This window comes from Rhincodon typus, chromosome 29 (genome assembly GCF_021869965.1).
Source record: "Rhincodon typus isolate 14 chromosome 29, sRhiTyp1.1, whole genome shotgun sequence".
In the NCBI taxonomy this organism is placed as follows: Eukaryota; Metazoa; Chordata; class Chondrichthyes; order Orectolobiformes; family Rhincodontidae; genus Rhincodon; species Rhincodon typus.
Genome location: NC_063360.1, coordinates 34,766,718 through 34,781,108, shown reverse-complemented (window position 1 = coordinate 34,781,108; position 14,391 = coordinate 34,766,718). Strand labels below are relative to the sequence as shown.

Below are 14,391 nucleotides of genomic sequence, written 5' to 3'. Positions count from 1 at the left end.
GGGTAATGTAATGAGGGACACCCATTATGGCGTGGCCTGCAGTTGCTGTAACTCTCTAGAGCCTATCTGGTCCTCAGGCCTCTGGCCTGCTTTTGGGGGGATACCTCGACGCAGACAAACCAAGCCCCCATCACCTGCAGGCAAATTGGCCTCAGGCAGCCTTCGAATAACTTTATGGTCTTCCTGCCAAGGTGGAGGTGGGAGGCCCTCCTGAACGCTGGCCATCCTGGCATTCATGAGAATGGCCTTGGTTTGGCATGGTGCCAGGGAACTGTAGCTTCCTAGAAGGAGGTAGATATAGATCTTGGAGCTATAGGGATCTGAGAGTACAGGGAGAAAGCAGGAACAGGGGACTGCAGGGGACTAGAAATGTCAGTATTTACTGCCCATCCCAACGTAGTGGGAATCTGGAACTCGCTGGCTGTGAGGATGGGAAAAGCAGAAACCATGATCCTATTGAAGAACGAAGCAGGCTTGAAGGGCTGAATGGCCTACTCCAGATCCTATTTTCTATGTTTCTGTGAACAGGCGCACCAGCTGGTTTGAGTGGGAGTCTCAATGTCCTGCCCCCTCCACTAATCCTACCAAAGTGACCGTGAAGTATTTGGAATGTCACCTAAACTCAACTAATTCACTGATATCAGATATGGCAGGAACTGCCGATGCTGGAGTCTGAGATAACAATGTGTGGAGCTGGATGAACACAGCAGGCCATGCAGCATCAGAGGAGCAGGAAAGCTGACGTTTCAGGTCTAGACCCTTCTTCAGAAATTTCTGAAGAAGGTTCTCGACCCGAAACATCAGCTTTTCTGCTCCTCTGATGCTGCTTGGCCTGTTGTGTTCATCCTGCTCCACACCTTGTTATCTCTAATTCACTGATATCCCTTTAGGGAAGGAAACCTGTTGTCCCTACCCAATCCGAGACTACATGTGATTCCACCTCTATGTCAATGTGTTGCCCACCGACATGACCATACCTGCCTCTCACTTTGTTTCAAAAGGTTACTGTGACCTGTGGATGATGAGCCACCAACACCTTCACATAGGGTCAGGGAGATCTACAGCACAGAAAAGGCCATTCAGCCCATTGTTTCCACACCAGCCAGAAACAACTAACTATTCTAATCTCATAATTCCAGTACTTGGCCTGTATCCTTGTACATCTAAATATTTCTTGAATGTTATGAGGGTTTCTGCTTCTCCCATCCTCAGCCAGCGAGTTCCAGATTCCCACTATGTTGGGACAAGTGGTAAATACTGACATTTCTAGCAATGCCCTGATTCTGAGAATGAATTACGAACAAACCTAGATTGAGACTAAAAAAACTCATTTCACATGCTTTCTTAAAAGCCACATTTTGTCCTCTTGATATTTATAATCATTTCACAGTACATTGGTAATTAATTGCATTGACATTAAACGTGATAACTGCTGTTAAATATCACTTCACAGGTTGCACATAATACATTCAGAAGGCTTTTGAAAGTTAATTAACTCATAACAAAAATAAACCTTTCCCCTTCAGTTATTACAATTTAACTCTGAAATCTTGAGCAAACTAAAACCAACAATGACTGGAAGCAAATAAGAATAAAGAGTACAGGACACTAGTCTCTTCCAAAATAAAAACAAAGTTTATGTATAGAATAGTGGGATGGAATTAGGAAGGCTCAGGTACATGGAGAATGTGGGGATACAATCTCAGGATTGAGATGGTTTAATGTAGACAGCTTTTTATGAATCATACCTGCCCTGAACAATAGTCTGTAACATTAATAGGTACTGAAATGCAAAGCCTTTATATAAGACCCATTCCCACCTTGGCAGATTGTGAGAATGAATTCAAGATTTCAACACTTCAACACAAATTCAACATTTTTCACTGTATCTTCAAGATATATGTGACAATAAATAAATCATTCATTCAAGATTTGTTGTCCAGCTGGCACCTGCAATGTAAGTATGGCAAGTTACATCTTATCACAGAGACCCAATTGGTTCACAACTTTCAGGGAAGTTAGCTTCACCCAGTCTGAGCCTTTCCATTGACTATACATTGAATACTCCTCATAGCCCCACCGAGAATGCATGACTCATGAGAATCTGTGAGGTTTTGAGCCTGTTGCTCCAAACCAGAGAACACACTGTCCTAACTCTCATGTTAATGATAGCGATCTCATAATCAATTATCCATCAGGATAGATTAACTCAGTGGGCTAATTTATCTAAAACAGTAAACCACATTATAAATTATGAAGTGGACCTTCCAGCAATCCAATTGATTTCTGTGTGCTCAGTTTGCAAACTCATGGTAGACTAGCCACCAGGCAGAGTTGCAACATTGTATGCACACCACACACAGAGCATTTGATGAATTATTTTAAAGGAAATGTACATTTACAACACTATTGAGTCTGCCATCTTGAAAAGCCTTCTAACTCTGTCATTAGTCCCTACTTTTAACTCTCCTGCTGAAGTTTGGAGTGTTCATTTGTTCTGTGTGTGATTATATGTGCCTGTTGACCTGTTCATACTCACCGTGGTTGATTGCTTAAGCCTGTCTGTGGTCTCAGAGAAAGATAATGGAAGCTCTAAAAGAGCAGAAAGCCTGAGCTGAAGCTGACTCAGTCCACTGCTGTGTGACTGACTCTTAACTGCCCTGTGAAAGGCCCTATTAAGCCACTCAGTTCAAGGGCAATTAGGGATAGGTAAAAAGACATGCTGGTCTTTTCAACAGCATAAATAAACAAAGTGTCATTCATTCCCAAGTGAAGTATGGCCTGATACATTTCACATTTGCAATTGCTTACCAAGGTGGTCAGTCACTGAACATGTTCAAATGAGGCTGCCAATGTACTTTTAACAAAAAAGTATAGTAGGCAAAAGAAAAGGACAAAAGCTATCATATGTATTTTATAAAATACGTATGATAGTTTTGTTCTTTTCTTTTGCCTACTATACTTTTCTGTATGTATATATCTGAATATATATATATGTATATGACAATGTAGGAAGATCTCTTAAGTAGTATGGAAAAGAAAGATTTTACCCTTTCTCCCAGCAACATCCTTTACTAACACTCAACCCCAGTGAAACATCAATCCTATCTTTTCTCTTTAATATCTTACTTAACTGATCATGTTGCAAGCATTTCCCTTCTGCAACATCTGAATATGGTTTCTGACCTCTGGTCTCCCTTTCTTTGGGTGACAACAGCTCAAATTAATAACCCCTCTAGCAATTATCTCACCAGATGTCTTGGCTAGTCTTTTAACTTTAAGTCATATGATTTCTTACAAACTTTGCTTTGACGTTACTAAAAAAAAAATTGAGTTTCTGACCCTTAAGTAAAACAGGAACTGAAAACTTCTTTAAAAACCTTTTCCATTTTCTATTCAAAAACTCCCTCTCGCTATTTGTATTTTACTTTGGCAGTAATAATGTATTTATTTTAAACACCTTAGGATTTGCATAATAATTATATTTTACACAAGTCCATGTTGATCACAACATTTATTTTCCTCCATATTTGCACTTGATAAAACATAGTTGCCTCTTCAAGCCTGGTAAACGATTTTCAAACTGTACAGTTGCAGTATTAAACTCCAATGAAACAGTGTCTGATTTTTATTATGAAATCATTTAAGGACGGTTAAAAGATTAAGGTACATACCAAAACACAATAGTGTCTGCAGAGTTGTTGGATGTGTAAACTTCAAATTATTGTACAGCCAATGACAAATTCAGTGTCAATGTTTCTATGATGAATATTTCTGTTGTTTTCCCCCTGCAAATATATCAAGGAGATAGCCTAGACCCTAACTTTTATCTTATTTAAAGGCAAGTGTAAGGTGTTGCATTCCAGATGCAATTCAATTGGTCAAACTGCTCAACATTAAGCAAAACACCCTTCATTTTTACACTACAGTTAAAATACAGATAAAATAAAAATAAAAGAATTGGTTTAATTGTAACTATTGAAATGCTTAACAAAATATTAGCTATATTAACTACTACTTAATAACTGTTCCAATATAGTAACATTCCATAAACACACCCTTGGCAAAGGCAAGTTCGGTAAGATAGATTTGTCTCACATGCTATTCTAGCAGCAGGAAGAGAGCCCCCAGTTTTTAGCTGTAACAGAAAGAGAGAATAAGAGCCTCCACAGCCAGCTTCAAGACCCAGCAACTGTTAGAATCTAAAACTAAAATCCTGGTTCTGTGGGAGCTTATCTCACTAATTCAGGTTGTATCTATTGTTTCAACTTAATAAAAATAACCCAAGGGCTCACAAGCTGTTTACTTTTTTGGCTTTGAGCAGACCACTCAGTGGCTCGGTCTCAACATTTCGTTATTAAAAAAAACCAGAGCAGAATAGACCTCTCAAGGCCATAGTATCATCACACCTTAAAAAAGAACCATCAATATACAAAGATGGCTTCATTTGTAAAAAAACTTTAGCCTTCCACTATTAGTACACCACAATACATATACATTATACCAACTCTAAGTATACAAACCTTCACTACTACGGCCCATTTCAGTCTGTTTCTTCCCACCACCGAACGCCTCAGTCTTCCTTCATCAAAGTCACAACAACATGTTGGCAATTATGATCTCTCATCCTGCCATGTGTATTGTTTTCAAATTGATAAGCAATAATAAGCTCCATCTAAATAATCTGGTATTTTTATCCTTAATTTTTTTCCAAAACCTTTAAGAGTTTTTGACCTGTACATACAATTGTGTCAGACACATTACTGGCAATATAAATGTTGAAATGTTGCAACACAAACCACCAAGCTCAAGGTCTCCTTCTCAGTTGTGGAATATTTTTGTTGATGATTATTCAACTATCTGGAGAACTACCCAACAGGTCTTTCAATCTTCTCATCGTTTTCTTGCAAGAGTACAGAACCAACACGCATGTCACTCGCATCGATAGCCACTCGGCTTTGTGTAATTAGGTGTGGCTAACCCTGGGGCAGTGGTTAACACAGCTTTCAGGCTGTCAAATGCCTTCTGACATTCCTCTGTTCACTGAAATTTTCTGCACTTCTTCAACATGTCTGTCAGTGGAGCAAACACATTGCTGAAATTCGGTGTAAACTTCCAATAAAACCCACTCAGCTCCAGGAATGGTAATACTTCCCTCTTCGTTGATGGTCTGGAAACTCCCCAATAATCTTTGTTTTCACATTCCCTGGGGCCACCCGTCCATGTCCTATAACATGGCCCAAGAACATGACTTAGGCTTTTGCAAACTCACTCTTAGCCAGGTTTATTACCAAGCCTGCCTCCCAAACTTGATCAAACAATTCCAATAAATGCTCCAAATGTTACTTCCATGCGTGACCAAAATTCACCAGATCATCTATGTGTACGAAACAACGGGGTAATCTCAAAATGGCTTTATTGGTTAGTCTTTGAAATGTAGCTGGAGCATTTTTCATACCAAATGGCATGACTTTGAACTGGTGTAGTCCATTCAGTGTCACGAAAGCCAAAACTTCTTTCGCACCTTTGGATAAAGGTGCCTGCCAATGTCCTCTGAGTAAGTCCAGCTTTGAAAAATAAGTTGCTTGTCCCACCTTCTCAGTACAGTTTTCCAGCCATGGAATAGGACATGACTTTGTAACGGCATTGGTTTTGCAATAGTCCACACACAATCTGGTTTTGGCACCATTATTACAGATGAACTTCAGTCACTGCAACTCATTTCAATTATATTGTCTTTGAGCATGTGTTCAATCTCCTTTTGAACATGTGCCGACTGAAGAGGTTTAAGTCTTTAAGGATATGGCTTAATTGGAACAGCATTTCATGTGTCTATATCATTCATAATCAGATTAGTACTTCCCACCTTATTCCCACATATCTCCCCCTGTGATTGTATTAACTCTTTTAGGTCATTTTGATTTTTATCTAGAAAATAACTTAATAATTTATTCCACTGTTTCAGAACTTCTTCATTATCCAATTTAATTTAAAGAATCTCCAATTCAGAATCATCTGAATTTGGTTCTTCACTCTGTTGCTTTCCTTCCCTATCAAAATACCCTTTTAGCATATTCACATGACAAACTCTGTGAGATTTCTTTGTATCTGGTTTTCTTATGAAATTATTCACCTCACTCAATTTCCTTTCTATTTGATAAGCCCCACCAAACCTTGCTTTTCAAGGCTCACTTACCACTGGGAGTAATACTAACACTTTATCTCCACTAGCAAAATTACAAATTTTTGATTTCTTGTCTGCTTCCTGTTTCATCCCATGCTGTGCTACTTTTAAATACTGTCTAGCAACTCACCCACCCTAAAATTTGACACATCGTCCAAATATGTGGTCTCCGAATTCTGACTTAACAATTTTCCCGAAATTAATTTTAATGGTTCTCTTGGCCCATGTCTGAGAACTCATTCAAATGGACTCAATTTGGTGGATTCATTAGGTTCATCCCCAATTTCAAAACGTACAAATGGAAATCTTTTATCCCAATCCTCTGGATTATTTTGACTATAAGCCCTCAACGTGGTCTTTAAAGTTTAAATCCACCGTTCTAACACTCCCTGTGATTCTGGAAGCTATGCAATGGATTTGAATTGTTTTATTCCTAAACTATCCATAACTTCCTTGAATAATTTTGATGTAAAATCTGATTCTTGATCCAATTGAATTTCTGTGGGTAGTCCATATCTAGTAAAAATTTTCAGTAACTCTTCTAGCTGTGATATAGTATAATGGAATTGCCTCTGGAAATCTAGAAGACACATCCTTTATGGTCAACAAATACTGATTCCCACTTTTTGTTTTAGGTAGGGGTCCTATGCAATCAATTAAGTCTCTTGTACAAGGTTCCTCAAATGTGGGAGTGGGTATTAAAGATGCTGGTTTTATCACTGCCTGAGGTTTTCCAATTACCTGACACGTATGACTTGTCTGGTAAAATTCTATCACATCTTGATGCAGTCCAGGCCAATAAAAATGTTTTTGTATTTTGGCTTGAGTTTTCCTTACTATTAAATGATCTCCTACTGGTAATTCTACCCGCAACACCTCCTTTCTATAACCCACTGATAATACAACTTGATGAAGTTCTGCTCATTCCTCATCTGCCTGGACAGTTCGAGGTAGTTTTATTTGGTGGTCTAATCACAAGCAGGAACTGAACTGAGACCAGATTTACAAACTGGCAGGATGTGTTATAAATCTACAATCAACAGGCACTGTGAAGCTCACTGATAGCGTGTGCTGATCCTCTGTTAGGAGGAACACAGCTTCAAACACAGGTTTCTGTCAGAGGAGGTAAATAACTTTCAAACATGATCAGGGGGCTGTTTCGATCTGGGTTGCAGTTCCACTCAGTGTGATCTACGTCCTGGACTGGTGACTGCTCTAGGTTTATTTTGTCTCGGGCTGGAACAGTTGACGCCATTGAGCTTGTCTGTTTCAGAGCAGCCTTGCTGCTTTCCAAAGCAGGAAGCTGTGGGTAAGGAAACAAGAGGCATTAGAGAGTCATACAGCACGGAAACAGACCCTTCGGCCCAACTCTACCATGCTGACCTGGCTTCCTAAACAGAAATAGTGCCATTTGCCTGCGTTTGGCCCATATCTGAGGCCATGGTATCACTTGCACAATTAAGGAATGGATGAGGAATGGGTGTTGTAGGATGATGGGGCAAAGCTAGAAAGTCTTGCATTTATATGATACTTTCATAGTTTTTGGGCATCCCCAGTCAGCACAACAATGATTGAAGTCTAGTCACTGCTGTAAGACAGGGAAAGGCAGCAATAACTTTATGTTCAAAAAGATGCCACTAACAGCAAAGTGATAACAGCACAGAGGTTAACAGAGCTGTCTCTCAGTGCCAGGGACCTGGGCTTGATTCTGGATGGAGAATTGACTACAACAATTAGTCCATTTCTTAAGCTGCTCACTGCCTTAAAGACATTCAACGTGCTACAGAAATGCAAGTCCTCTTTATTGTTTAGTGAACAAGACTGCCCAAGGACTGGTAGTGAGGTGATCACCATAATCGCATTGATTTTGCACATCTGTCCTCATGCTACCTGCCCCTACACACCCCTCCTCATCCAGCCCCAACACCCTTTATAAACCTGTCTCCAACACTGTCCATCCTGCATTGCCTGTATGCCCCCTAATGACCCAGCTACAACACTCCCATCTCCACATGCCTCATCCCTACAATCCCCTGAGTCTGAAACCCCTCGCCCCACGCCCTCCACCCTCGCATTGCTGCTCCTATATGCTCCTCATAACTCCCCTGTGCCACACCCTTACACCCTGTACCTCCACGCACCAGCCACTCCTACCCATATCATCCCTACACATCAACACATCCCTAGCTGCAAGCTCCAACTCCAGACACCCTCCCCTCACAGGCCACCCTCAAAATCCACACCCGTACATACCCATTACACTCGCACCCCTCCATTCCTGGTGTAGGAAACATGGCAGCCATTTTGTGTACAGCAAGCTCCCACAAACACTTTGCATACAATATATATCCCACAACCGATGACCGGCCGTTATCACAGAATCTCTACAAATCAGATAGAGGTCATTCAGCCCATCGAGTCTACCACTGACCCACCAAAGAACCTCCCACCCTATCCCTTATACCCAGACCCCTTCACTACACCCGTCATCAATAGACACCCCACCCATATGTCATTACCATCACACCATCCCACTTCTACAGCTGGCTCCCTCACATTTGCACCCCCCACCCCCTTCCACCACCCCCCTAAAAGGCTCTCAGGCTGATGTACCCTACCCTCCCTCACCCCAGGCCCAGTCCCTCATTATTGCTCCAACCTCCACTCCTCTCCTCTATATGCCAACCTTGCAGGTCCACTCTTTTACCCCTCAAACATCACTGTTGATGAACTGCGATATCTCTCCAATCTTTCTCTGCTCATTGTTGAATAGATTATTTGTTAGATAGGCTGTGGGAGAGGAAGGGTGAGTGAAAGATTATGACAGTAACAACAAATATTTAACACAATGTTGTTTCCAAAGGCACCTTGAGGGCTTTTATAAAGCAATATAAGCGATATTAGACCAGATGTCCAAGAGAACAGGGCAGAGACACAGGGCCAATATTGTCTGTTGCACTGTGTCACTATCAATATGGTATTCATTAAGTTTACCTCTTTCTTATTCAATTGTTCTGTCTCTTCCGAAACTGGATTCTTCTTCGAAAGATCCCACCAGAGTAAACCATTGGCGATATCTTCTCTCTTAGTTGGTCCTAAGAAAGTGGAGAAAGAAAAGACAATCTAGTGTCCATACCCTCTCAGTAAAGGGGAGTTGATGCGTAGTGGTGTTACCACTAGCCTATTAATCCAAAGACCCAGCTAATGTTCTGAAGATATGAGTTCAAATCCTGCCACAGCAGATGGCGGAATTTGAATTGAATAAAAATCTCAAATTGAGGATCTCATGATGACTATGAAACCATTGTTGGGGAAAACCCCATCAGGGTCACTGATGTCCTTTAGGGGAAGAAACTGCTGTGTTTACCTGGTCTGGCCTACATATGATTCCAGATCCACAGCAATGTTAACTGCCCTCTGGGCAATTAGGGATGGGCAATAAATTCTGGCCTAATGAGTGACAATCACAAATAATGAATTAAAAAAAACTTCTTTTCTGGAACACTAGCTCTCAATGAAGCCCATTGTTCTCATATGCCAACTCATTTGAGACCACCCCCTTAAGTACATGCAAGGGGAAGCAATGGCCTAGTGGTATTAATGCTGGGCTCTTAACCTACAGATTACGTTCTGGGGGACCCGTGTTCTAATCCCTCTACAGCAGATGGTGGAATTTCAATTCAATGGAAAAAAAACCCCTAGAGTTAAGAGTTTAATGACTACCATGAATGAATCTGTTGTCAATTGTTGGGAAAAAAGGACATCTGGTTCACTCATGTGCTTCAGGGAGGGAAACTGACATTTTGACTTGGTCTGGCCTACATAATCATGAAGTGGCTCGAGAGGTGGGTCATGGCCCACATCAACTCGAACCTCCCAGCCTGCCTCGATCCCCTACAATTTGCCTATCAACGTAACAGGTCCACAGAGGATGCCATATCCCTAGTCCTGCTCTCATTCCTGGAACATCTGGACAACAAAGACACCTATGTCAGACTCCTGCTCATCAACCACAGCTCCACCTTCAACACCATTATCCCCTCCAGACTGATCTTAAAACTCCGAGACCTTGGTCTCGGCTCCACCCTCTGTAGCAGGATCCTCAACTTCCTGAGCCATAGGCTGCAATCAGTGAGGATAGACATCTGCATCTCCTCCACGATTCTCAGCCCCCTACTGTACTCCCTGTACACCCATGACTGTGTACCCAAATTCTGAATGAATGCCATCTACAAGTTTACTGATGACACCACTGTGGTAGGATAGATATCAAACAGCGATGAGTCAGAATACAGAAAGGAGATAGAGGGCTTGGTGACATGGTGCAATAAAAACAATCTGTCTCTCAATGTCGGCAAAACTAAAGAACTGATCATCAACTTCAGAAAGAAAGGAGAAGAGCACACCCCCGTCTACATCAATGGAATTGAGGTTGAGAGGGTGAAGAGGAGTGACGATAACCGACAACCTGTCCTGGACTTCCCACATAAATGCAACAGTCAAGAAGGCACAACAACGCCTCTTCTTCCTCAGGTGGCTCAGGAAATTTGGCACATCCATAAGGTCTCTCACCAACTTCTACAGATGCACCATTGAAAGGATCCTGTCTGGGTGCATAACTTTCTGGTATGGCAACTGCTGTGCCCAGGACCGTAAGAAACTACAGAAGGTGGTGTGCACAGCCCAGACTATCACTGAAGCCAACCTTCCATCCATGGACTCCATTTACACGGCTCGCTGCCACAGAAAGGCGGCCAACATCATCAAAGACCCATCCTACCCCGGAAATGGTCTCCTACAGCCTATTCCATCAGGCAGAAGATACAGGAGCCTGAACACACGCACAAGCAGGTTCACAACAGGTTCAAGAACAACTTCTTCCCTGCCTTTATTAGATTGATGAATGGACTCTCTAACTTCAAATAATGCTGATCTTGTTACAGTTGATCTTGCCTCGTGTAACCTGTATGCCTAATTCTGTCCAAGTTTTATTCATCCTACGATCTGTATGTCCTTGCTCACTCTGATCTGCCTGTACCACTCATAAACAAAGGTTTTCACTGTGCTTAGGTACACGTGACTACATTAAATCAAATCAAATCAAACATAGGACTCCAGACCCACAGCAATGTGGTTGACTATTAACTGCTCTCTGGGCAATTAGGGATGGGCAATAAATGCTGCCTAGCCAGTGAGACCCACATACCTCGAATGAGTAAAGATAAAAAACATTCAATCTCCAATTGGCCCCCTTTCCTCTAGAAGGTGAACTGTCATCGAAGACCACCCCACTCACTCCTGACTCGTCCTTTTTCCAATCTTGTTTTAATGTCTGCTAAAGATTTGGGAAAATGGTGCAACTGCTTTATGGTAATCTGTCACATATCTTCCTGGCCAGGATTCAGCCTGATATTTAGTATATTTATTTACCTGATAAATAGCTGACTCCAATACCGACAATCACCGTTGTTAATGTTCCCAGAAGACCATAGTAAAGGTAAGATAAAGCATAAAACTGTTCCACAATGTTGGGCCTACAAACCAAATCAGAGAGGTCAATAACTTGACAGTAAACTGCAGCCTCCTGCCCCATTCTTGAGCACAGACTTTGTCGATAAGATAGATAAAGAGAAATATCTTCCCTGGTTGGAAATTCTAGAACTAGAGGGGCACAGTCTCAGAATTAGGGTCAGAGCGTGCTGGACAGATGTTAGGAAGCACTTCTACACACAAAGGGTGGTAGAAGTTTGGAATTCTCTTCCACAAATGGCAGTGGATGCTGGATCAGTCGTTCATTTTAAATCTGAGACGGAAAAATTTTGTTAAGCAAAAGTTTTAAGGTGTGTGGAGTTTGGGTACTATCCATGAATAGTGGAGCAGCTCGAGGTGCTGAATGGCCTACTCCTGTCTATATGTTCCTCCATCTCTGCCACTGCTTCCAATTCCGGAACTGAATGAGAAAAAGAGGTCCAATTCTGAATTAGGTAGTGAGAAAACAAGGAAGGAGAGTAAGATCCAAAGATGTCAGCACGTGACTGGGGACCTGCCCTGAAGGTGTGGGAATTATGGAGAGTTTATTCGACTTCATGATAGAACAGGGTTCGCTCTCACCTCTTGTTCAGTCCAGACAGTGTTATCGCCTTGTCAACGAGCCAAGCACTGCCATTGACTGTAGCGTTGGGATTGTACACAAGATGACACCTGTCTGTGTTGAATGGCAGGACCCCCATTATCTCAGGTGTGGGTGGGTACAGAATGCCCCCGATGGACACCCAGAGAGAAATGGCAAATCCAGCTGCTAAGCCGGAAAATACACCCTGAAAGAAGAAAAGATACAGAGGAATAATTAATCCAAATGAATTTATTGTCTCTGGGAAGCCACTGGAAAAAGAAAAGGAGACCAGCAACACATTTTAGGGAGCCAAAGGACTGACAGGTTTATTTGAATGAGCACTGAAATATAACACATAGCACAGAAACAGGCAATTCAGCCCATCGAGTCCATCTTCCCACTGCACTTAATCTCACCCCCAATCTTCTACTTGTCAGGGTATGCCCCTGTGTTAAATTGTTTGCCAGTGTTGGCTTCTATTTTGTGGCTTTGACATAAGCCAGAGTGCCCTAAAACTCATGTGATTTGCTGCCTGCTCACTTTGTAGGAGCCAGGATATCATCAACACAAGTACCAAGTTTTCATTTACATAGAGCCTTTAAGTGAAATTAAACCGTACAGCACAAAAACAGACCATATAGCTCAACCTTTTAGCATATCCTTCAATCCCATTCGCTGTCACATCTTTAATTATTGTCCACTTCATGCCGGTTATCATAGACTTGAATAAAACATGAACTGAAGCTACTGTTGCATCTGTGTTGACAGGATTTAGCCCCAGATTAAAACCCAAAGAAAGAGTTCCCTGAACATACAAACAAGGAGCAAGAGTAGGCCGCTTGGCCACTTCGAACCTGCTCCACCATTTAAAAAGATCGTGGCTGATCTTATTTTAACCTCAACACTACGTTCCTGCATATCCCTGTTGGTCTTTCACATCTTAGTAATCAAGGGTCTGTTCACTTCTGTCCTAAAAGATCATCAACTGTAGAAGCAGAAGTAGGTCATTCAGCCTATTGAGGCTGTTCTGACATTTGGTGAGATCATGGCTGATATGATGATCCTCAACTCTACATTCCTGCCTTTTTCCCCCTAACCCTTGATTCTATTCCTTGATTTAAAACCTGTCTATCTCAGCCTTGAATCTACTTAGTGATTCATGAACTGGATTGGTTGTTACAATGATCATTGAGAGTCACTATTAGATAAGGGACCCAAAACTGTTCACACTATTCAAGCTATGCTCTGACCAGTAAAAACCAAAAGAACTGTGGATGCTGTAAATCAGGAACAAAAACAAAGTTGCTGGAAAAGCTCAGCAGGTCTGGAAGCATCTGTGGAGGAGAAAACAGAGTTAACGCTTCGGGTCCGGTGACCCTTCCTCAGAACCTTCTGAGGAAGGGTCACCGGACCCAAAACGTTAACTCTGTTTTCTCCTCCACAGATGCTCTGACCAGTGCCTTGTATAGTTTTAGCAAAACCTCGTTATTTTTGTACTAAATTCCCTTTGAAATAAAGGCCAACACTCCATTTGCCTTCCCTATTACCCGCTGAATTTGGAACCTAGTGTTTTGTGATTAACGGACGAGGACTCCCAAACACCTCAGTTCTGTAATTCTCAGCAGTCTTTCTCCATTTAAATTATATCCAACTCCTCTATTTTTCCTGCCAAAATGCATGACTTCACATTTCCCCACATTATTTTCCATCTACCAAATTTTGACCCACTTGCTCAACCTATCTATATTCCTCTGTAGAATCTTTGTGTTATTCTCATCACTTGTGTTCCCATCTATTTTTGCATCATATTATGTTAAAGATTCAGGATCCATTGCCTTTTCCAAAGACTCACAACCCTCTGAAAGAAAAGATGTTTCCTTATCGATGTCTCACATGTGAGATCCCTTATTTTTAAACTCTGACCCCCTAGTTCTAGATTCTCCCACAAGAGGGAGCAATCTTTCCACATTGACCTGGCCAAATTCCCCTCAGGATCTGAGATAACAAGGTGTAGAGCTGGATGAACACAGCAGGCCAAGCAGCATCATAGGAGCAGGAAGGCTGACGTTTCGGGCCTAGACCCTTCATCAGAAAT

The 14,391-nt window shown here is 41.8% G+C and overlaps 1 protein-coding gene across 1 annotated transcript in view; it reads right to left on the bottom strand.

Moving 5' to 3' along the window:
- Positions 1–4,140: 4,140 nt before the first annotated feature.
- Positions 4,141–14,391, bottom strand: part of slc5a5 (solute carrier family 5 member 5) — a 113,528-nt gene continuing 103,277 nt past the window's right edge. Inside the window, exons 12-15 of the mRNA XM_048613941.1 lie at positions 12,296–12,501; positions 11,615–11,718; positions 9,179–9,279; positions 4,141–7,487 (exon numbers count right to left, since the gene is read on the bottom strand). Of these exons, the coding sequence (XP_048469898.1) occupies positions 7,284–7,487; positions 9,179–9,279; positions 11,615–11,718; positions 12,296–12,501 (615 nt within the window). The 3' untranslated portion in view covers positions 4,141–7,283. The remainder of the gene's footprint in view (positions 7,488–9,178; positions 9,280–11,614; positions 11,719–12,295; positions 12,502–14,391) is intronic.